This window comes from Engystomops pustulosus, chromosome 2 (assembly GCF_040894005.1).
Source record: "Engystomops pustulosus chromosome 2, aEngPut4.maternal, whole genome shotgun sequence".
Taxonomy (NCBI): Eukaryota; Metazoa; Chordata; class Amphibia; order Anura; family Leptodactylidae; genus Engystomops; species Engystomops pustulosus.
The window spans coordinates 214,011,333-214,037,571 of NC_092412.1; the positions used below are offsets into that span (position 1 = coordinate 214,011,333).

The 26,239-nt window shown below is 40.4% G+C and overlaps 1 protein-coding gene across 1 annotated transcript in view; it reads right to left on the minus strand.

Annotated features, from left to right (window-relative positions):
* The window catches only part of SMTNL2 (smoothelin like 2), a 71,002-nt gene that overhangs the window by 11,895 nt on the left and 32,868 nt on the right, over window positions 1-26,239 (minus strand). Inside the window, exons 2-7 of the mRNA XM_072138089.1 lie at window positions 21,165-21,252; window positions 20,629-20,850; window positions 16,475-16,534; window positions 15,307-15,376; window positions 9,373-9,540; window positions 2,136-2,253 (exon numbers count right to left, since the gene is read on the minus strand). Coding sequence (XP_071994190.1) covers window positions 2,136-2,253; window positions 9,373-9,540; window positions 15,307-15,376; window positions 16,475-16,534; window positions 20,629-20,850; window positions 21,165-21,252 — 726 coding nt within the window. The remainder of the gene's footprint in view (window positions 1-2,135; window positions 2,254-9,372; window positions 9,541-15,306; window positions 15,377-16,474; window positions 16,535-20,628; window positions 20,851-21,164; window positions 21,253-26,239) is intronic.

The following is a 26,239-nucleotide window of genomic DNA, read 5'->3' on the forward strand; positions in this document are numbered from 1 at the left end:
CGGTAGCCACTTTACCCCTCCTACTCACCATCTTCAGCGCGCAGCTGCTCGTAGCTGCGCGCCCTCGTCCGACGATCCTGCCGTCTGCGCATGTGCAGAACAGCAGGCCCGCGCCTGTGCAGCCCCGGCTTCGGAGCAGTGACCGCGCAGGCGCGGGCCTGCTGTTCTGCGCATGCGCAGACGGCATGAACGTCGGACGAGGGCGCGCAGCTACGAGCAGCTGCGCGCCGTAGATGGTGAGTAGGAGGGGTAAAGTGGCTACCGGGGCGTGGAGTAGCCGCCTCGTGTAACCTCAGATGCGACTACTCCACGCCCCAGTAGCCGCATAACAAAATTTACATATTAGGGTAATAAAAGTTTCCAAAAAAGTGCGGGGCCGCGAGGATTAGCCCTTAAAAGGGCTATCCTCACGTCCCATTGATTCACCTACCACCCGATCTACCTTTATAGGTAGATTTGTGGTGGTAGGTTTCCTTTAAGTACCTGCCATGTGTTCCGATCCGAACCCGGTACGGACAGGAAACAGTAAAACATAAGTTTCTCATGAAATTACATTTTCAACTGATTTGTTATACTGTAAATGACCAGGACTCACAGTGCTGGAATCTAGGACCACCACCAAATTGTTAAAGCAAATCTAGCATTAAAATCGGACATGATAACTTAAACAATTATGTCTTCTTGGGTTGCTACCTGAGGACGTCTGGTCTCACTAATATAGAATATTTGTGCAAGTCACTTTTAATGGTCAGAAAATGTATTGCCCTAAGATGGTAGGACTCACATACACATGGCAAATGCTGAAATGTGTTTATAACATTCTCTCATTCCTGGATGTACAATTTTTGCGTATCTCTCTGTGCTCTGTTCACAATGTACTTGTGAATCTTTTTCTTCAATAAACAGTTTAAAAGAAAAAAAATCCATCATGATAAACCAGGGACACTTACTCATACATCCAGGCACTGTGACTGTGGTTATATTTGTTATTCATGGTCTCCTTCTTTCTAAAATCAAATTTTAAAAGTATGTTAATGAGCCTGAGTGTTTTTTGGGGGTTCTACCAGAGCCCCTCAATTCTGTGGCTTCACAGGCTGTTACACTGTGAGCTATGTGAGCTGTTAACTTCCTCTGCTGTGTGAAACTACATGAGACAGGGAGAGGGAGAAGGGCTCAGGGAGCAGTGGGGAGGGGGAGACAGTGAACTGTGAAGATACAGTAGCACAGAGGACCTCTAGTAACCCTCACCCTTCTGGTTCATTAGCATAATTTTAAGCCATGGATAATAAATACAGGAAGATTACCACAGTTACAGTGTCTGGATCTATGAGTCAGTGTCCCTGGTTTATTATACTTGATTTTTGATGGTAGATTTCCTTTAAACTAAGTCAAGGTTCATATATGGCAGTCCTTTTCATGAAATGGGAGTTTCAAGTTATACAAAACACAGAAGTTTAAGCATTTATTTGCCCGGACCCTGTGCATATTACTTTCCGTGGTGGGGATTTGTCAAGGCTTGTGATAGCCCACAATCCAAAAAAAGTCAAATTGCCCCTTCCATTCCTTACGCCACCCCCAGGGTAAGTTGGCAGGGAGGTGCATGGACTATTTCAAGCTACTCACAGGCGCCACTTCCTGATGCAGGTTATAGCACAATTCAACCTCAAGGTTGTTCATTGGATATACGCATAGGCGATGGATATTCCCCGCAACTTGCTGGGAAGTTGGAACTTCGGGAGATGGCGCAAGATGCACCCGTTCTTTAGAAATCCTCCCAATGTCTACACATTAAGTATTAATTTGGGAATTTTTATGGAAGTATTATATGGGCACTCAAAGACAGAATCGTGAATATGGCTTATTATGTGGATACTGTATGGCAGTATTATGACTGCTGCATATCACTGTACATGAAATATTATAGACATTGCCTGCTGCCCATGGCTCTATGGCTTTAAATATCATCACTGTAATTTTTCTGTGCTACACATACGGATGTAGGGAAGATGCTGGAGACTGATGTCTCTTTTATATCAGAAGTCATGCTTTTCATCTCACGTTTACTTCCTTTTCCACAGCTGTACAGACAAGTATCTGGCACAGACAAAGGTTTTGCGGGGGAGTCCAAATTTTACCTTGTAGCCAATCGTTTTAGAGCGGCACCATTCCAGGAGGATCTGCTTAATGCTGCTGGCACTGGCGACTCCAAAACTCTGAGACCTTTTCAGCTTCACCTTGGATTCCCCTTTGCCTCTAAAAATAGCAAAAAGGGGAGATTAATAATCAAAGACCCTGCTTACACAGCACAGGAGAAATAGCCTTCTCACACAGGAAATTAAAAAGGAAAAATATTCTATAAAGAAATAAATCAAACAAACAATAAAAGGTTTCTACAGGGAAAATAATTAAATATAAAACCGTCCCATCACCAGTTAAAATGAAAATAGTAAATACAACTTCTAAGGGAACCTGTCAGCAACAGGCACCGTTCTGCAGGTGATAATATATTAGATATAACTCTGGATTTAATACAACTATTAGTCTATTTTATCCCTTCCCTTCATAGTCTGCATGACCATAAAGAGAAAACTAGACCCCATAAAAGGCTGCCAGCTCACCAGCCACTGGATAAGGATATTGGTCTGACTAAGACCTTGAATTTTATATAGTACGAAGCACTTTCTTATGTGCTTTGTTTTGATGGCTATTACTGTGCAGTCCAAATGACATATTTGGGTCAATAAGACAAAACAGATATAACATTCTTGTATACTTTAGTTCTTGGAACTGTGTCAGGGTGATACCACACGTGCCGCTTTGTCTGCGTTTGCAAAATTAACGCAAAACACCGGCGGCTCGTTCCCGATCGCAGGAGTTTCCATAGAAACCCCGATGTGATCAGGCTGCGGCCCGTCCCGGTGGGTGCGGCTTTGCCTGCGTTTGCAAACGCAGACAAAGCGGCACGTGTGACATCACCCTAAGGTTTCATTTTTGGTTATTTAGTTAAAGGGGTTGTCCACTTTCAGCAAATCTTTGATATGGTTTGTGTAAGGAAACATGTGATGTGATGGAGGTACAGGAGTAGGAGCCGTTATTATCACCCAGCTTTTATTACCCTCTGTGATAATAATGGCTCCTGCACCTGCATGTCCATCACATCACATGGACAGATTTCTATCCACTGGAAGTAAACAAAGAAGCTTTTTTAGCAGGACAGCAAGCAGAGATCTAGAAAAACGTGAGAATTGATACAGAAAGTATATTTGAAAACTGGATAACTTTTCCTTACACAAACCATATCAAATATTTGCTGAATGTGGACAACCCCTTTAACCCCTTCCCGACATGTGACGTAGTATTACGTCACATGCCGGGTGTGGGTGCATGGAGTGGGCTCACGGGCTGAGCCGTCTCCATAGCCGGTAAGTCTTTGCTGCATATTGCAGCAAAGGCTTACCGGTAACACCCGCGATTGGTGCCAGCACCGATCGCGGGTGTTTTACCGCTGATCGCCGCCGTCGGCTTCAAAAAGATGGCGGTGCATGGGCGCCACCATCTTTCCGAGGATCTCTCGCCGTGACGTCATCGGGGAGCGGCGATCCATCGCCATGGCAGCCTCGGGTCTGGTACTTTTTTGCAATTTAAAAATAAATTTTAAATTCTATAAAAAGTGATTAAAAGGTCGTACAGTCCTAAAAATAATAACATTGTAAACGATATCAAAAACCGCAAAAATGACACCTCCTAAAGCTCCGTACACCAAAGTATAAAAAAGTTATTTGCTCCAGAAGAATATTTTTGAAAGTAGGGAGTGAAAAATGAAAACGCAAAAACGAAAAAAAGCTGCGGCGGGAAGGGGTTAACTGTTGTTTAGTTAGTTGATATTTAGTTAACTATACTGCTTTTTGTTCAGTTTTTAATTAATATTTTTATTGGTGGCAAAATGAGCGGTGTACACGGATTGCTGCAGAGGCGGAGCAAAACTCTCCCGCTAATAGAGATCTGTGCATGTGCAGGATTTGGAGTTCCAGTTGCACATTCATAAACTCTTCACATTACATAAACTCATATGCCTCACTAGTAAAAAAAAATAATTCTATCAAACAGAGCATTCCGCAAACATTATAAAGGTATGTTTGATTTATAAGTTCTATGGGGCAGTACAAGTGGTTCATAAGGCATTCTGGTGGTGGAAGGCTACCTTTAAGTTTCATAGAAAACTCCTCAAAAGCCCCGATGTCTCTGAACAACATCACATGAAAAGTTCACACATCTTGTACAAATGTTAATTTGTAAAACAAATGTCTCTGGCATAAAACTATCATCAAGCAACTATATAGCAAACGGTAATAATGTAACTGCTCGAGGCCACGTGAGGTCTAAAAGAAACCAGACTCAAATGTTTGGATTCACTTGTAATTGCAGTCAGCAAAAAGAAAAAGCCACAACTTGTGTGGTGAACCTCAACTGCTGGCGATCCATCCCTCCAGCCAAAACAATGACGTGTCTAATGTGTGAACCTCTATCAGCGAGTAAGCTGGGAATTTATCTGGCATCAAGTTCATATTACACAACCATGAAACATTAAACTGGTGCATCTACATTTCTAGAGCTCAGAATCAGTTTCCTGAAAGTATCCAGTAATAATGTAACACAAAAACATCGCTCTCAATATTTATCCATCAGATAAAAAAGGAAAAATGTCACTTTTTGTAATTTCCAATTTAGTTTATTTTTATTTCCTAAATATCACTATGTGGGGCAATAACTGTGCTGGAGCTGCAGTCGACAGCATGTTGAGAACATCTTTCCAGCAGTCACATTTGTAAAAATTAAACTTTAAGAAATTACCAAAGTGTTACTATGACAGGTTTCTTAAAGGAAATCACCATCAAAATCATGCATGGATAACCCAGTGACACTTAAATCGAGCACTGTGACTGTGGTAATCTTCTTATATTAGTTATCCATGGCCCCCGTCCTTCTAAAATGTACCATATATACTCGAGTATAAGCCGACCCGAGTATTTTACCACAAAAACTGGGAAAGCTTATTGACTTGAGTATAAGCCGAGGGTGGGAAATGCATTGGTCACAGCCTCCCCAGTATATAGCCAGCCAGCCCCTGTGTATATAGCCTGCCAGCCCCTGCCCCAGTGTATATATCCTGCCAGCCGCTGCCCCAGTGTAAATAGCCACCCTCCCCCTGTCGTGCAGCACAACAATACCATTGCAGCGGCTGCTGTTGATGTCAGATGATGTGATGTTGCACGAACCTGCCGCCTCTGCCGGATGGATCGCACAGAAGATCTAGGGGGGGGGCGCCGGAAAGGGGAGTTTTGATTTATTTATTTTTTTGACTCGAGTATAAGCCGAGTTTGGGGTTTTTAACACATTTTTGTGCTGAAAAACTAGGCTTATACTCGAGTATATAAGGTACTTTTTAAATTATGCTAAAGAAGCTGAAAGGCTACTGGGGTGGTTCCCAGAGCCCCTCTCTGCGGCAAATTCACATGCCGTTACACTGTTTCACCCTGCCCCCTGCTTTGAACTCCCCCTGCCTCTGCCTGATGTAATGTCATTGCAGCACAGGCAGTTTTAGCACATATTGTGTGGGGTTGGTAGAGGAGGGCTCATGCACAGTGTAATAGCTTGTGAAGGCACAGCATAATGGGGCTCTGGGAACCGCCCTAGTAGCAGTTCAGGCTCAATAGCATAATTTTAAAAATTTATTTTTAGAAGGAAGGAATAAAATCCTGTCACGCCGATATAGATGCAAAAGTAAATCAATTTTTATTGCGGCACAAAAAATAAGTGTGAATATTTTCGTCTCTTACACAGCCTTTATCGAACACCAACAGCCGCTGGTTGGAGGAACAGGCGTGGAATGATTGGCACAGCTAAATTCTATGCCACCATAATACAGACAGAGGTGCGATTGGAATAGATACAAGAAGGTTACCACAGTCATGGTGCCTGGATCTATGAGAAAGTGCCCCTGGTTTATCATGATGGATTTTGATGGTAGATTATCTTTAAAATAGAAGTTTAACCTAAAAACATGATTTAAGGAAGAGTTTTTTTTAAAACTTGCATTCGCATTAAGACAACTGGCTGGAGCAAGAGACGTCTGCTGTATTCTGTATACAGTGGTACTAAAAGATACATTATCTTTATCATTTTTTGTCCACATTTAGCACTTACATCAGGAAATTTCCTGACTTACATGCTAAAGGGGTGTATAGATTTAGAGGCAAAAAGAATACCCCTATCTGCCAGTATTTCTAAACAGTATACGTTGTATCCAGCAGGAAACACTGGATAATTTTTACCCGCTGTAGAGCGCAGTATACACTCAGCGGACACCATCAGAGGCTATGGGGGGTCGGATCTTCTTCTGCTGAGCCCAGACTCTGGCAAATTCCCCAATGATGTGACTGTCTATATAAGGAGCCTTGATTACGATGTAACTACTAAAACATGTAGGCTCCTTCTGCCAAACATGCCTATTTTTAATATTGCCATTTCAACTTTGATGACTTTCTTTTTAACTTTGTTTTGGAATAAAGCTCATGAAAACCCATTTACAGGATTGATCCTAAATCTCAAAATGAAAGCATACCAAAATGTTAATAAAGACGGATTTCTATCAACTGAAAGGTTTTTTTATTCTCCTTTGTGACACACATAACAATACGTCTTCAGGTAAAAATAACCAAGCTGCATTTTGCACTATTGCCTAGTAGCCTGTATATATGGCATGCACCATCCATAAGGCGAGTGGATCCTTTTGCCTCAGGCAGCACCACCTGCAGGAAGATGGGCGGCAGCATCGGAGGTGCCTCGTCACACATGCTGTCAGCACAGGTGTGAGAAACTGCATGGAGCACTCATTTACTAAAAAAATAACCTCATATTACTTCTGGAAGAAGCAGAGGGGGTGCAATTCTATATTGCTTGCCTAAGGAAGCAGAGAGTTTAGGTTCATCCCTGTATATGGCACATCACTATTTGGTGGTGTAAACAATTGTAAAATGTACTTTTGGGATTAATGAAATGAAAACAAACATCTCTCAATGGCCCCATAGATCATAAGGTTATTACACCCAACCACACAACTTGCACTTTCCATAGGATTGAACACTCCCAAGTTTACGTTTAACTTGCTGTAAATGTCTCCATGCATAATATAGCAGCTTATCATTTAATATAAACATATATCCAAACATGGGTGGTTTATAATAATGAATAGGAAAAGGCCACCCATGGGGTTGAAGGTACAGATGGTTTACGTCATGTGGAGAAGATCGGACAGTGCAGGCAGCACTGCAAGGGGGGGGGGGTAATATACAGTATATAGAGTGATAACTTCAATTAAACCCACATTTCAGAAATGACTTGGTTAATTTCTTGATTATGTCAATTCAAATGGTGGGAGCAGATGTCAAAAATTGTTAAAATAAAATAAACTGTAAACTTTATAAAAAATAATAACTAAAGATTATTTCAGAGTATTCATTAAATTTCAGTGATTGTGCCGTGGCCATGGAGCGGAGGTCACTGCATTGCATTCCATGTCACTATACTGTATAAAATAACTTTATATGCAGCACCTCATTTACTAACAGTATGTAGCTTTGATGAAGAGTATGGTTATTTGAAACGGGTAGAAAACTTTGGAATTTAATCAATCAATCTGATGCATTTTAAAATTTTCATTGTGCCCTATGCACCTTCCTAGGTGGATATCACAGTGGATATCACAGTGAACATTACCGTTTTCCTGGCCAATCATAGCCATGGCTAGCTGCATCAATTTGCCGGATTGACTGTTCGGCCATCAATCCGGCAATATGTATAACTATTAATAATGCATTAATCCATTAATGCAGCATAAACACCCTAATGGGTTCCAATGTCTTATTTTAGGTAAGTGCAGGAGACAGGAAAACAGTAAACTATGGATGCAATAAATCAGTCACACAGAAATATTTTTTAAGAACGTAATAACCGCTGGTGTATGAAATGCTAAATAATATGCAGTCATCTGAAATTCTCTAAGCATGTACTCACAAGATTAATATCCAGCGCATATTTACCCAAGAGATAATCATCCTGTACCTGTCTCTAAAAAATGTAGAACCTAACTGAGCTTGAATTGTATTGCCAAAAGGTAAATCTCCTTATATTCTGTGTGCACTTCCATATAGGCAAGAGGCAATGTATCATTCTTTATTGTAAATTTATTGTGTAATTTACACACAGATAAGACACAATATAGGTAAATGCCATAAGCGCTAGATTGTATTTTTACATTTCTATTTCCATTATCCATTTGTTTGCATACAGTAACATCGTTTTTTATCTTTACCATTAAAATCCAGCATGATAAACCAGGGGCACTTACTCCTAGATCCAAGCAATGTGACTGTGTTACTCTTCTTAAATTTGTTATCCGTGGCCTCATTCCTTCTAAAATCAAGTTAAAAAATATGCTAAAAAGTGCTATGTGCTATCCAGAGCCCTCCATGGTGTAGCTTCACAGGCTGCTACACTGTCTCCCCCTCACCATGCTCTGTTGGCACTTCCCCTCTCTGCCTGCTGTAAGCTCACACAGTGGGAGGGGAAACATGTGACAGCCTGTGTAGCTACAGCACCTAGGGGCTCTGGCAACGCCTCCAGAGCCTTTCTGGCACATCAGAATAATTTCAAAAGTTAATTTTTGAAGGAAGGAGGCCATGGATAACACATATTATCAAAGTCATGGTGCCTGGATATAAGAGTAAGTGTTCCTGGTGAATCCTGCTTGATTTTGATGCTAGATTTCCTTTAATCCTTTTTACGTTTCTATCTTTTATTTGAAGGCACGCCAGGCTCTAGTTCCTCTTATCCACAATTGTGTTGTTAAGCGTTTTGTTACACCCGTGATCCAATTTGATCAGTCTAACATTTGCAGCGAGGCATATGGGTCATTCATATGTGCATTTTGAAGTTTATAATACACTTTTTGTAGGGGTTCTCTTTACTTGCAGATTAAATTTAATGTACTTTTCTTACCAAGATCTCTTCAGCGAAAAGAGCATAAAAATATGATGCAGAATTATGGCACATTTCAACAGACTAAGGCCGGCTGAACATAAACGTGTTCGACCCACAGAAACGGAACCGCAAGCTGGTCACTTGGACTAAAAGCGCAGTGGGTGGGAGTCCTTGCATCACACAGAAATATGATGCAAGGATTCTCTGTTTGCTGGTCATACTGAAGGACCGAAACTGTAATAGTTGTTACATTACCAGCGATCATAACTCCAGTCTATAACAACTTAGTGTTTATGTGTTACAGAACAGGGTGAATGCAAATGGTTTTCTTACTTGCCACTTTCTTGTTCAAACTTCTCAAAGAAAGCTTTGCGAACTTGAGTTCCCGATGATCTTGGCAATGTCTGTGACCTCATTAGCTCACGTTTCTTCTCCGGTTGACGACTCAGAGCTGGAGGCGGAGAGTGAGATTTGGGAGTAACATCGAAATATCTGTCTGTGCTGCAAAGAAAAAAAAACAAAGACAACATTGACTAATGGGCTACAAGAACATCACATTACAAATAATGGGTTGCAGTCTGTAATATGAACAATAAATCCTATAAAATCATGGAAAGCAGATGTACCACCTACGGTCACAACAGAGGTCTTTATTCTTTTTGTGAACTTTACATCACTCACTACTGAAAAAGGTCATTGTATTAGCCAGAGAATCATAAGAATTCATACGAATACATAACTTTTTCCAAAGAATGTAATCACACTATTGTCTGAGCTGCCAAAATAGCACAACACATTTTTGTAGCCTGTTAAAGGATGGAAACAAAGAATTGATTAAAAGAATGTACTATAGCTGAACAAGATGCATAGAATAAGATTCGTAACTAGTAACGGTACGGTGCAGCGTCTCACGCCCATTGCCATCTCTGGGGGACGTTTATACAGCGTATATACGCCGGCTATATATACGTCCCCCATACGGCCGTGTGAATGTAGCCTAACTTTGTAGAAACACCGAAAGCGGCCAACACTATACGCTTGGTGCTCTCATACAGTTGAGTAGGAAAGGACTTGGCACTGAAGTGTGTTCCCAAATAGCTGCATAAACGCAGAGCTAGGGATAATGTCATAAATAGTCTAGATAGGAAAATACTAAATCCACAAAAAATTATATATTATTCTGCTCATCTCCTCCTGCTCTACAACATGCTGCCTGCAGATCTTATATGATAACTTCTTGTGACTCCTTGTGGTGAAGTTCATCACTTGTCAAAGGATGTCACCTGGAATCCCTAGTAAAAAGCATCATAAGATCCCTGATACAGAAGATCTATAGGCCAGAGCCAAGAACATTAAGAACCACCTGTCCTAATTATTAAATAGACACCAGGTCCATAAATGTTGCGTATTAGTATTCCTACTAATATAACAAGCACATTCGTTGGGCGGGGGGGGACAAGATATCCAAACTACAGAAGCCTTTACTACTATTCTAATTAACAATTTCTTCTCCGAATACCTTGCATTTGGTTAACATGGGATTTACAAGGTTTATTTTAGTTCTTGACAAGTGTTTTACATTCACTGACAGTGTGTTTAGCTTTGTCAATGGTGGTGTAATTATTACAATTGTGTGCAGGTACATGTGACAGACTGACAGCTTTTCTTTCCTTTTTTCATATGCCTGAGAGGTAAATTAAACAAAGTATAAACCACCTAATGGAAAACGACACGACGCCTCTTGCCGCTTGACTTAAAGGTATTGTAACAATGACATGCAAGGAAATGCAGGCGCACGTACCATAAAACACACTGCAACTTTACAAGGAATTGTAGCCGAGTTAGTAAAGAAACATTCCAGCCTGCAATAACATTACTCATGGGCAGATTGCAGATGTCATAGATGACTCCATGTTTTTAAGCAGTTAACCCCAAGTTAAGAGAATATATCACCTAATGATATACAGAAATATATATATTTTTCAGCAACCATGTGGCACCTAAGAACCTATAGACTGGAGAGAACACATATAGGTTTTATAAAGGGATGCTCAGGAACCACTGCAAAGATTATTCTACAAAGGGGAGGCGGCAACTTGGTATCATAACTTATAGTAACTTGTATTCCATCCCTCCCCAACAAGAGTTTTGAATACTCCTTAGTTATGTGCCCCCCCCTGGAGTTTGCCTCTCCAATATGCATAGTGTTCCCTATTATTAAATTCTAGTGCACAGTCTTCATGAAACTGGCGTACCCTGCTCTGCTCGGGAAGTGGGCACCAAGTTTCTTTTGGTGCACCGTTAACATAGAGCGCGTGTCACAATTCTGTTGAGTCACGGTGCGACTCTGCAACACAACTCCCATATAATACAAAGCAAAGGGTTCCACTCGCTTACAGTTTCGGAGGCTGCAACATATGATCCAGCATTTTGAGATAATAGCAACAAACTGTGACTTTTCTGTATTCCATTAAAAATGATGATTCATCAGATAGCACACAAGGTAGACAGCAACACCCCTTTAGGTGCAGAATTTTGGGAGGAGGCAGACACAGTGTGCAAACGGACACTGACGCAGACACTTTATAAATACATGTACAAGCAGTTTGTACATTCTTTTCAGTCCAAAGTCAGACAGAAAACTGGTGCAAACAATTTAATAAATGTGGGCCTTTGAGTATAAAATTATCCCTTATGTTACTTAAAAAACAAAAATAACATTGGTCAAATGTTGGTCAAAAATAGTGCGGCAGTTATTATAGGGGTTTGCTATTTAGCTAAATCTTGGCAAGGTCTGTAGGCGCAACCTAAAAAAAAAAAAGTACATTTTTGCTACTTTTTGGTGCAATTCAATAGTAAATCAAATGACAGCATCTGGAAGCAGATTACAGGCAGTGAATACCAAGATAAACAAGGCGCAAACCAGGACACTCAAAAACAATTACACCCAACAAGCATAAATCTGCCATTATGTCGTTGTCCTCGAGGACCTCCCAAGAAACAAAAAAAATCAGTGGGCATATTTATCAGGACGTCTGTGCCACGTCAGTGGAGCAAATGGTAGCGTATTGCTAGCACTTGCAACTATTTGGCTCTCTCAGTCACCTTCACACAAGTGGGGCGCGAAGGGGGGGGGGCGTGCCGCCGGCTTAGCGGAAGGCACAAAGGGACTGGGCCGGCGTTACCGTCCCGCGCTGGCGCACTCGCTGCCGTCGGCGACATAGAAGTCGTCAGCTGTGCTTATTTCTACGTCAGGCACTGCCCGGATACATCAAGAGGCGTCAGTAAGAGACCCAGCACCAGGATCTCTATTTTACATCACCAAAAACCTGAGACAGATTCTTTTTTACCAAACCATTCAAATATACAATGCTCTTAATATCACATGCCACCCCTCATTTCAGCACATACTATATATATATATGTATGCAACTTCTGTTTTTTCTTTAAATTACAGTCTTCAGCAAAGCGTAAAATTTATTACATGTTCAAACAATTCCAAGAAGCTCTTGTAAAGGGACCATTTCTCCTAAATAAGACATGTCCTAATCTACCGGCCAAGTCATCAATCACTCATTGTCAGCGGCTGCATTACATATCAGGAGAGACAGAGAACCATGCGAATACTTGAACATCCAGAATAACAAGTTTTGGGGTGGGATCTCTCTTTTGTTTTCACCATTTTTTAAAGGTTTTATGAAATTTTTGCTTTATGATTTTGAAACTGCCATCTTTACAGTTGAAGAGAGATGAAAGATTTTTTTTCTTTTGTGACAGGAATCCAGACTGACTGGGTGCAGAGAATGTGCCAACACTTGTGATAACTGGTTCAGGGATTTACGCTGTTTTTTTATTTTACAGGTTTTACCGATTTTTGTCTAAAGGACGGGATTAGGTACAAATCCGCTGCTCAGCAGATAGAATTGATAATATAAGCAACCCATAAACTACTTATACATGTAGAACATCCCAAGAAAACAGTAGCACTATGGTTTCTGGATATATTATGCAGGTTTGTATACAGCTTTTTTTATTTGTTTTTTTGGTTTTCTCCTCTCATGCACTACACGGCTGAACGTTCATGTAAGGCCACTTTACAACTGACAGTATTTCATATCAGGATTTGTAAACCACATTCCGAAGTGAAACCTTCACAGAAAAAAAAGGGAAAATGCAATGATCTTTATCAGTTACATGTTTTGGACTCCTTTCTGATTTTGGCTTACAAATACTATTGCAAAATACTGAACAAAAACTGACTGTGAAAGAGTCCTTAATGCTTTTTTAAGTGTACGGATAGAATTATAAATAAGAAGATGACATCAACTATTTATGTGGAACATTAAAGGGGTTGTGCAAATAATTGATATTGTTTGTGTAATGGATAGCAGTTATACAATTTTCCAAATTACCTTCAATATCAATTCCTCATGGTTTAGAAATAGAAATCCATGGATGGTCATGTGATGTCACACAGGTGCACCGCTTGTTAGTATCACATAGTAATCAGAGCGGTGTGTTAAAATGAGCCGTGCACCTGTGTGACCACTGACTGATGTCTGTCCACTAGACGTAAACAACGAAGCTTCCTTTGGAATAACAGAGAATAAAAAAAACGTGAGGAAAATATACAGAATGTACTTTGGAAAATTGTATAACTTTTCATTACACAAATATTATCAAAAATTTGGTGAATGTGCAAAACCCCTTTTACTGCATTTCATGTCTCTTGAATATACACAAGTTCATTTTCATATTTAACCTGGTGTAATAGTATTGGCAATTATATTATTCTACCAGTTTCACCTGCTGACACCACTGATTTGGGACCAAAAATGGCATGATTCATGAAAACTTTGAAAAGCAACATTCACCCCTATGCTTCTTCATGGGCAGTGATGGCTAACCTTTTAGCGGACGAGTGTCCAAAACCCCCCTTATTTATCGCGAGGTGCCAACCAAAACTTAAAGCAGTAACTTATTGCTCCCTGTAATTCAACTTTCAATCATATTGACCTCCGGAGGACAGCAACACAGTAGAAAGGTGGAAAATTTGCATCATTTTAGCTTCTTTCCAGTGTGCCTCTGTACACAGAGAATCATGGGGCCAGCAGAAGGTCCTCCAAAGATAAATCGGCCCTGTCTATTCATGCTCACTCTTCCTACACTCCCAAGTAGCGAAGTCAGTATCAAAATATGACTGAAAGCAGTATCTCTTAAGTTGCTTGGAACTGCAGGAAGATTCTTTGAGTCCTGTCTGGTGTGCTGGGGCGATGGCCCGGGTGCCCATAGAAAGGGCTCTGAGTGCCGCCTCTGGCACCAGTGCCATAGGTTCGCCACCACTGTTCATGGGTATTGTTCCTTTACAGGATCTTTCTGCACAACAATTTACCAATGCTTCTGGGTGAAACATTCAAGTTTTCCCCTGCAACAACTGCAAACCACAAAACTGCTGCACAATTCCTGGACAATATTTTTTCTTTTCTCTTTTTTTTATATTAAGTTTGAACTTGATATTTTATGCCCTTCAGGATTCTTTTCTTGTAGGGATATTTTTACAAATATACTTTCAACCTGTCACTGGTGTATACAATTTTGTTTGTACCTGGATATGACTGTAAATCTTCTGACTATGGTCGGATTCCTCTCATGAATAGCTTCTCTTGTCTGCACGATGCAGTGCTCTCTGCCTCCTGCCCTTCCCCCACTGCAAGACCAGCTTAGACACGGCACTTCCTGCTAGCAAGCAGCAGAGTGCAGAGACTTACTCTACAGGTCTTTATAACAGAGCTGACAGTGTGTTTTATTGCTTGGGTAAGGGAGCAGAGCTGAGAGTGTCATTTTGTTATATATCCATCTCATTGATCTCATCATCTCTCATGTTTGATCTGTCTCATTTCTATTTTTCTATGAGTCAGATACTAGTAGAATGTTCAGAAGTGTACATAAACCCTATACTATGACAATCTAAGCACATTGTCAGCACACAGCATCTCAAAGCACAGAGGAATCATAAAGTTTCTTCTCAGCTGGTGCTTGTCCACATTCTGGATTCTTACACTGACCTGTCTAGGGAGTGATAGGACCAAAAACAGCAATAAAACTAACACTGAAAAATAAGGAGTTAAAAATTATGTTTATTGTGTAAACATCACTAGGGGATACAAATTTTAGAACTTTCTTTCATGGGAAAACCCCTTTAGAGACTATACCTAAATAAAATTGTTTTGTTTTTGATACATTAATCTCAGGAGCAACAATCCCTACCTTTCAGAGATGACTGAAGAGCTTGAAACACTGTAACTTTGTGCAGATTTTGTAGTAGATGTGCTTTTTTCTGGAAAACAGAAAAATATCATAAATCTATTACCGGTAATTGAATGTTGCATTAAATTAAGACAAATACAATTGAAATCGGGTTTTATGGAAATTTCTGATTTCTGAGTAGCTCAGAAGTGAAGTAAAGCTTCAGGTTAAACTAAAATACACAAGCTCTTGTCTGTAAGGGCAGCAATCCTTAAAGGAAACCTACCACTTGAAGTGGCAGGTTTCCGATGGCAATACCGGGCACCAGCTCAGGGTGAGCTGGTGCCGGAGCTTATTTTAGTTAGTGTTTTAAACCGCGGTATCGCCGTTTTAATACACTTTTTAAACTGTATAGCCGGCGCAGGCAGGTACGTGCTCGGCGCTTACCATGCGCGCGGCTCTCATTCACTTCCTATGTAGCCGCGCGCACGGTAAGCGCCGAGCGCGTACCTGCCTGCGCCGGCTATAAAGTTTAAAAAGTGTTTTAAACCGCGATACCGCGGTTTAAAACACTAACTAAAATAAGCTCCGGCACCAGCTCAGCCTGAGCTGGTGCCCGGTATTGCCATCGGAAACCTGCCACTTCAAGTGGTAGGTTTCCTTTAAAGTTATATATTGGAGGGTGGCAGTTTTTATGGAATTTAAAGAGAACTTGTCAATATATCAGTGGAGCATCATTATATTTTTTCCTTAAATATATATTTCACGAAAAGGACACTAAAGAAGCCACAAAAGGCCACTTTTTACATTACAATATGTTATTTACAAGGCCAGAAAATAAGGGGCCCTTAAATGTTATAAAAAAAATTCTCTCTCTATATTTATTCACTTGCACATGCTGTCAATGTTCTTTTCAGGCATGAATTACCACAGACACAAAACACACTATTACATCATAACTTACACCAGGTTTATACTGAAAGAGGAGAAGGTTACTAAATGACAAGCACATGTAGATAAATTCCACCTTGCTGGGATTATGTGTTATAACTGGTGCCTGCAGCACATTAAAATAAGGTATCAACTGTGTTCCTAATAGTTTCTATGTAATGGCTATATTTCACATGTCATCAGATAATCCTCTGCCTTACGGCACAGAGTTTGAGTAGTAACACAAGGAGATTCTCACCAGAGTTTGTCGTTACACCCATTGTCCTGACAACGCTGGCATTCCACGTCCTGACAGCACCTAGCAGATACACAAAGCAGAGAGAAAAGATGGAATAAAGTGTTTAGATTCCTAGATTTCATCTGAACAGCATCCAGGCCATCAGCAAGTATTCACAATGATGTCATCTAAACAACACCTGTTTTATTGGGAAGGTGCAAGACTGTACCAGCGCAGCCTGGGGAGGGAGGAAGGGCTTTTTTTTTAAATAAAATGTTATATCCCTTTTCAAACAAATATCAATGCATTCTGGGATCTCACGGGGTTATGGTTTATGACAGGATTTAGCTGTATATATATCACAATTCAAAAAATGAGGCTGCGCTCCATGAAAATATTAACTTGTCAGGGTGTTGGTCAGCCTATGCTGATGGCATCATTGAGGGGGGAGGGTTTATCCATGGCACTTAAAAGTAAAGTTGGACATGTGACCTGCCAGAAGCAGGACTTCCTGTCACATCCTGTGTCCTGCTGGTTTCCAGTAGATGAAGGGGGATATTAATGGTTGGAAGGGCATGCAGATGTCCTTGGCACCCCTCCGACCACTGATACAGGAGTGGTTTTGATGGATGGGGCATGCAGACAGTAATGACTGCATGGCCCCTTCCATCCACTGCAAGTCAGCAGAACACGGGAGGTTACAGGAAGTCCAGACTCATTCCTGTGGGTCACGTGACAGACTCCTCCCGTGGACTTTTATATTAAAAGGGTTGGCCACTGATAACAAAGAGGGACTGCTAAAAAAAATGATTTTATAATCTACCTGAGGGGATGTTAGCTTATTTGAGTAAAAGTTGGTGACTATATAAGCCAGTAATGACGAACCTTTTAACGACAGAGTACCCAACCAATTACTAAAACCAACGTATATATTGCAAAGTGCCAACATGGCAATTTAAGCAGTAACTTATTGCTCCTTGCTCTGTCTCAGCTTTCAATAGTTTTTTCCAGCTCTTACCACATCCTAACTCCTTCTGTAGTCCCAGGTAGCCAAGGATGTGTTACTTTAAAATGGTGCCGCGTGTGGCACGTCCTGAGTTCTGTCTAGTTAACTCTGTGATGGGGAGAAGGCCTGGGTGCCCACAGAGAGCGCTCCTAGTGCCACCTCTGGCACCCGTGCCATAGGTTCGCCACCACTTATATAAGCTATCAATATACAAGTTACAAAGTTAAACTTAGAGTTAACATTCAGCATCAGACGCTTTAATAGACCTATTGCAGTTTGAGACCATCGTTGAACTTTGGAGTGTCTATCTTTTAGACACTTTATACTTTTGCCCCGTAAAGTTATATTTTCCATAATCATCTATTAGCATTGCTTTATATTTATATTAATTCTTGTTAACAGGAAGCCAATCGTACAACGTAAGTTACTGATAATACTGGTGACTATTCAAATTCTATGCAGGTGGAAGGACTCATAACTGTTCATAACTCAATGCCGTAACATGAAGTATCGTGATATTCCAGGGTCTTATATAAAAAATATATTTCACCCCATCGCTTACTTGTACATGTGCCAGTATACTCTGCTTGCTTCCACTATGTTTACCCTTTGGTTCACCAGTCGGTCAGCAGCTGAAAAGTTCTATTTGTTAGCCAGATTGGGTTTTAAAGCAGATTGTACTAGCCTGTCATATACACATAGGAAAATGTCACATACTTTATTCAGAGAGCCAATGCTGCACTTGACAAGTCTGACATTTTAGCATAATAAACCATATGTCAGATACATGGTGAGCAAATACTTAACTAAAAAGATATATATTGTTGTGGGCAAATTCCTGAAAATTTTAAAAAGAAAATGCAAAATAAACTGATTTTTATAGAGCTCATAACCAAAAGCTGGTTCAACAAGCCAATCCTGACAGCAAAAAGTTCTGCATTTCCCCAAATACCTGCACTGACCTGCAACTCAGGTGAGAATATATGCACGTATCAGCACATATGTACATACGCAGGGCTGCCACTAAGTTTGGGGCCCCTGACTGGCAAATATTGTGGGCCCCCTGACCCCCACAAAAAAATAATGCAACCCCCCCTGATGGCAGCCCTGCACATGCGCACATACCATCTTTCTGTCATTCTATTGAAAGCTTCTAGGTTTACTTCCAGTGGACAGAAATCTGACCATGGTCACACAGGTGCACTGCTCGTTATAATCAGAGAATAATCAGAGCTGTGCGTTTTAACAAGCTGTGCACCTGTGTGACCATGGTGAGAATTCTGTCCACTAGTAGTAAACCTAGAAGCTTTGTATAGAATGACAGCAAGCAGAGATCTAGAAATCTGTTAGGAATTGATACATAAAGTATTTTGGAAAAATGTCTAACTTTTCATTATACAAAGAATAGCATTTATTTGCTGAAATGGGAATCTGCTGTGTGTTCTAACGAGCCGTGCATCTGTGTAACATCACAGAACCATGGACAGATTACAATCCACAGCTTCCTAGGACGGCAAGCAGAGATCTAGAAAACCATGAGGAATTGATACAGAAAGTATATTGTAAAACTCCATAACTCTTCATTACACAAACAATATAAATTATTTGCTGAAAGTGGAAACCCCTTTAATGCTCAAGGGCAGCAGCTTTTCTATATTAAAATTTGTATTAGTTCTTCAGTATAAAATAACCTGCCTCAGGGTACCAGCTATAAGATTAATCGGCTATATGTAAGTGCAGAACTGGTGGGGTTCCAACCACTGGGATCTTTAGCAATCACGACAACTAATGCCCAGCCCCCCCCCCCCCCCATATAAATGGAGTGCAGTCTAGTATGCGTGCTGCCGCAACCTTTATCTCTGTTGGGCTGCCTAAGATAAGCAAAAGCCTCACCTATCTCAGGAAGTCCTACAGAAATGAATACAACACCTGTGTGCATATTTGACCTCCATTCATGTGGGTGGACATGGGATCCTCATTCTCCTTTGAAGATTTGTGTCTAGATCCTGGAGAAAAGGCATTATATGTAAAATGTAGTCCAAGCCCTTTATTAAGATTTAGAGGGGAAAAAAATGTGCATGGCACAGCATGAACTGCACTATACAGTATATTACATCAATAATCTACTATACCTATCACTTTTTGTTAAGAACAGTTCCAATTAACCCTTAATAACCTATTATTTTCACCAAATTATCACTTACAGAAGCGTGATCTGACACTTTGATGGATAACTTAAGCAATTATGTAGGATTTACTTAACAATGTTTAACCAGCTCCAAAGAAAAAACAAAAGGCTGGTGCCAGCAGGCAAAAGTAAAATAACTAAAAGACAGTGGTAGAAGCTGCTATGGGGCCCACAATGTCAGGGAGCCGCAGCATCCAACCTGACATACTAAAGAATGAAGGATGTGAACCATTATAAAGCTAATTATACTGCACATTGGACTACAAATCTCTCAGCTCTATTTCCTCCCTTCTACTACTTCTAGCTACTAAACATTTACATGCACACCGCAACATAGGCACACACTTGCAATTGGGTCTTGATTTGCCCCAACCTACATGTATCCTTCCCCCCTGTTGCCTATTTGTGAACCTTGAAGCCTATTGATTCCAAGCCCAGGTGTTGACATATCACAAGGACCGGATTTGGACCAAAAAGACCTAATTGGATCAACACCTAAGCACTAACCGCATTGATAAGTTAAGTTAAGACCCCCAAATCTTGCCAGGTTAACTTGCTGTTAGCTGGTGTATTGTGTTTGTCCATCATCCTTTTGTGTGGTGTCTCCACAGGCACAAGACTGGTCTACAGCTGGGACAGTGGTCCAGCTGTTTTTTTAGCATTTACACGCTTGATCATTTATTTTTAAACAGATAAAGTAAAAGTTATGTTTAATACACACTTTTGGAGCATTATTCTTAGACTAGTTGAATCGTCAGCAAAGATGAACTTTATCTTTGATTGCTGAACTCATCATTCTTTTGGTAATGGGATATGGATCTATGTTCTCAGGAACTTCTTACCAGAGCAAGAGAATTCTGTGTATTTTTAAAATGTCGTAAAACAATGGAACTCAATAAAAACGTGAAACGTTGGCAAGTCTTTAGGTGAACGTATGATGTGATGAGAGACTTAACCCGGAATTTCCTTTTCCGTTTTTACCTTGGGTACTGCTTTGTTTTGATGGCATCTCCACTGGACTCTTTGGTTCGGAGGCCTGTAGACGGTTGCTACCATTGGAGGTGGTGGAGTGGTTTTCTCCACAAACTTTTTTCACTGCGGTGACCGGCAGGTGAGGCATTCGGACTGACATGGCTGGTAAGTGCTCGTGTGATGGAGCTGTGGGAGCCTCAGCGACAGAATCCAATGGGGCCTTGGCCTTCTCTGTTGAACATGTATGGGAAAAGAATTAGGCAAGAAGACTTCAATTGGCAAAGGGATTTCTAAATCAGACAACATCAGTATAACAAATAGCAAGGTTTCGCTTTAGAACATATACAGGGTTTACTTTGAATAAATATTATATAATTCTACATAAGAAGACACATAAGCTGTTCAGGAAGCCATTCTGTCTACCAATACTCTATATAGGCATCACACCAACTAAATACAAAGGCATCAAGGAAAACCTGTAGTGTTTATCCAAAAGAGCTACCTTTAAAAGTAAGTGATACTGTACTATTTTCCTCCATACTTACCAGTGTAAGATTGATGCCCATTTTCCACAACTGAATGTCCGGTCGGTTTCGCAGCATCAACATCGTTATGTGCCTCTGGCACAACGCTCTGCCAAGGAAATGAACCAAATATAACATGAATATGCCAGCTCATAGCCGATTAGCGATCACATTTAAGGCACAGGGTACAGATTATGTCAACTCGAATAATAGTAGGATTACAGGAGGCTTAGGCCCTAATACACTTTCACACTGGATGGCTAGCCAGGGCTTTAAGAGATTTTACTGGGGTTATGCTTAAGAGTGCAGGGATTACATTAATGCTATGCTCAGTCAGAGAAAGATTACTATTGCATCAATATCAGCTAATATAACATATCAGAGTGATACTGCCGATACTATATATTATCCCAAAGAAATAAAGTCAATAGTTATTTTATATATAATATCTAGTATATAGCATCCAACACCATACTGCATAAAGCATCTTAGCTATTCCATTCGTCATTGTGTAAACTATAGGAAACAAATAGTGATAGGGCAAGAAGACTATACTGCCTAGTGCAGGGTTGTGAAGGAGTGGGGAGGGGCAAATAGGACATCACCCAAGGGTGTTCTCTTTATTCAACAGCATGTAAAGCCATTTCAGATTGTATTTTTCCTGGCATACAGTATAATATCAATAGTTGATACAGAGATTGTGAAGTATTAGAAAAGCAAGACTGCTTTCATCTAAAATGTGCTATCCCTGTCTACAAGATGTGGGTCATATTGTGGCATTGCCATATTTAAACTGCTTGGCCACAAATAAAAAAATACTATACGTGGGTAAGTACTACATGGGTGACTAATATGGTATTTTACTTACCCTGGTAAATTTTATTTGTGGCTTTCCCACCTTTAAGTCAATGGTCACACAATCCAAAGACACGTGTGATGATGTTTTGGGAACATAGTTTTTAATCAACAACCATTTTACACACCAATTCTACACATGATCCCCAACACCGTTTTTAAGGAGCAGTATCTTTTTTAGCATCCAGTATAAGGGTGCGTTTTTTCCCCCGATTTGGAACACTGAAAAATGGCGCTAGTTTCCTCGTTGTTGCGTGGTAAAAAAACCCTTCAAATTCAATAAAACAATCCTTAAAAATCAAATAACGCGTTTCGTGCTTGTACCAAGCGCTTGCATCAGATTGAATTGCGTTTGAAACGCGTTTCGCGCTTGTACCAAGCACTACATCAGATTGAATCTGATGAAGTGCTTGGTACGAGCGCGAAACGCGTTATTTGATTTTTAAAGATTGGTTTATAACAAATAAAACGTTTTTTACCACGCAACCACGAGGAAGTTGGCGCCATTTTTCAGCGTTCCAAATCGGGGAAAAAATGCACCCTTATACTGGATGCTAAAAGACGCGGATTTGGGAACTGCATCTCCATCTGGAATCTACAGTGTTTCGCTTGTATAAATATCTGTCTTTGCATCTAGATCCCTTAGCTAACGGCTATCCTGCATAAGACAAACAGTGACTTAGTTATTTCTGTATTATTTGCCGTACAGCTTCCCCTCACAAGTTACCATTGTCGTAAGTTTTACAACACAAACGCTTACATTACAGAAACAAACTGTATACATAAAAAGATCAATGTTTTGAAACTAAGCAACATCAAGTAATGTGAATACATCTCAAGTAGGAGGTGGGATCCTTTGACTACATCTGTTTCCTGTAAAGAAAGTGATGTAGGATTGTATACAATGGGCTGGTAACAAGCACCTACTGGCACCATCATGCTGGACTCAAGTGCACTGGTTAATGAAAGATGAGGCTATCATAGAAATGCAATGTGTAACATACTCCAAGGAATGTGGGTGTTTACAGCAATGCCCTTGAAAAGGCTTCATGTATATATATGTATGTATATATATCAAATATACACTCTATGTAAAATAAAAGCACATACATATTTATGCCAATAACACTGGGTTCAATATGCTGCATCCGCTCTCCATAGGGTCATACTTGAGCATATACACAGGAGGGAGCAGGATGAAAAAAATGTAGCTTGCGACGTCTTTCAATCCTGCCTTTTTCCCTGGATACGACATATACCACTGCCACATCTGCCACTATATGTTAATGTATACAATGTATCTGTCCGGAGCTTTCCCGACATATACACTTAAGATATACATAAAACGTGATGTGAACCCGCCTTAATGTTATCCAAATGAACACGTGTAGGGGAAGATATTGTGCTCTTTCAATGATCACCATACCACCAACATCTGCATTCCAAGACTAAGAAATTTTACTGTGCCAACTCTTCAGGGTAGGGTGCAATTGCAGTTATACATGTATGTATATTTATGTATATCATCAAATAACCTGCAAGGCTCAGTAAAAAAAGGGCAACTCTCCCTTGTCCACCTTGTAAATATCAGTTTCTCCATCAGCCTTTTGTGGGTTTGTTACTTTCTCTAGCAAACCTGGAACAGGAGTTACCAAATACTTGTATAAAAATACATCAGAAAAACCCTTAGGCAAAAGAAATATATAAATATATATTTTGACTTTTGTACATACAAAAATAGCCCTTATATTTTATTACACGGCCGTCGGCAAAGTGGTTGCTTTATTGTTTCTGTGTCAAAGGAAACTTAATATTACACATTGGTTTATCTGCAGGTGACTTCCATCTTGTTATGGTCAGATCATATAAGAGTCCTGCTTAAAATAACACTGTATGACCGACCTTGTAAATCTTATGATATAAGAATATCATATCATAAAAATATACCAATACACCAATGAAGAAACAAAGTATCATTGTAATTCCTGAATGATTACCGTAGTTCCCTAAAACTGGCTTTATATTTGCCCATACACATAAGATCAAACTTGGCTTAACCCACCAAATTGGCAGGATGGGCCCATTACATGTTTGCGGGATGCAGACTATTCCCATGATGGCACATATAAGGAAATAAGGACCAAAAGTATTATACTGCATATTTCTTTTGTTTCGGCTAAAATTAATTGGGGTGTCTGACACAACCTTGTTCCTATTTTCGAGAAGCAAGCCTGGTCATGTGTGTAGTGTATATGGAGGGATCAGAAGGAAAAGCAACCTGTACACCACTATGGAAGGTACATGTCTACACTAAAAGAGTAACAGCAAATGTTGTAACTATCTACTTGCAACATTTCAGTTTGTGATTCCTTTCATGTTGTTTTGACAAAAACATTAGAAGGCATTGTTGACTGTACACTATAGTAAAAAAAAATGTAGAATTCGGGATTTTAACCCAATGTTTAGCATTTTCCCCCTTATTGCATCTTTGTGTCATCTTTTTTTATTCTTGTAGAACAATTTGCAGATTTTAAAGCAACCATTTTCTTAAAGGGAACCGGTCATCAGAAATTAGCCTAACAAACCACTACTAGTACGTTGTCAAGCAGTTGAACAGCTTCTAGATCATTTTTTTCTTTCATGGCCCAGGTCAGTGATATCATCTGAAAAAAAAAAAAAAAATCTACTTTCAAGTGAGAAGTAAATTGGATGTATAAAGTCAGGGAGGCAGAGAGTTTAACGCTGAAGTCAAGCTCTCCCAGCATCCTTCCATGTGATTGACATCATGTGCTGGGCTTAAGGAGATCAAATCAATGATGTCCCTAGACGCAGGACAATTACAGTGTAGAGGGCGTTTTAAGGCAGGGAAAGCTTGACTTCAGTGTTAAACTTTCTGCCTCCTTGACTTCATAAAACCAATTTACATCTCACTTCATAGTTGATTTTCTGGATGGTGCCACCACACTGGACCATGAAAGAAACATGATCTAAATGCTGCTCAGCTGTCTGACGACATACAGGTAGTAGTTTATTAGGCCAATTTATCATGACATGTTCCCTTTAACTATTTCATACAGAGAAATGATAACAATAATATCAATGGCTTTTAGAGTTAAACATTGCAGTATTCACTATGAGGCATAAATAATTTGTTTGTGTCTGTACCCTTCCAAGACCTAAATTGTTGATTTTCTGGCAATTGATCTGTGCAAGGGGTTGTTTTTTTTTGCTAAATGAGTTGTAAATTTGTAAATTTCCCAGACAACAGAATTGTATAATTCTTTTTTTAAATCAAAAAAACATTTTATTAACGCCGATATCTCAGAGTAAATTACAGCTTTACATTTTAAGCATATTACAAACTGCATCAAAAAGAACATATTGATAATACAATAAAACCCACCCTTTTACCTCCCCAGAACCCTTTCCCTCCCTGTGATCTGGTCCACCATTACAATCTTCCTAACCCGCTCCCTCCTGTCCCCTCCTCCACTAGGATACCCCACCATTTCTAAACTCCTACCACTCCCCCTGGTCTGGCCCGCATCCAGCTCCGCGACAATTCCTCCGATGCCATCCCTGGACACTCAAGCCACTTTCCCCACTGCTTCTCAAATTTATCCACCGCACCTCTTCTCACATACACCTTCAGCTCCAACCATATGGTATTATTCAAAAATTTCTGCACTTCCCTCACCCTCGGCGGGGCAGCATCCAACCAGTGCATGGCAATGGATTTGCGCACCTGATATAACACCTTAGCTATTGCCAGCTGTTGTTTTTTATTAACCTCAAGCTCTCCCACATACCCCAACATACACACTTTTGGATTCCTTGGCACCTCCACTTCAAACACCCTGTGTATCATTTCCAGCATTCTGTTCCACAGATCATCCAACTCTCTACATGTCCAGAACATATGTAGATCGTCTGCTTCCTCCTCTGAACATCTTGGACAGCAGGCATCCCCCCTCAAACCCATCCTTTGCAACACCTGTGGCGTCCTGTATACTCTATGGAGTAAGAACAGCTGCGATCGCCTCTGCGCCACATTTATAGACAGCGTACTTGGAGATGACAATACTTCCCCCCATTCCTCGTCCTCCATGCTCCCGACTCTCTCCTCCCACTTTCTTCTCACCCCTGACATTGGGTCCCCCAACACCTTATCCAGTAAGACCATATATACAAGAGATATTAACCCCCTCATATGCTTAGCAGACACTACCCCCTGCATCACT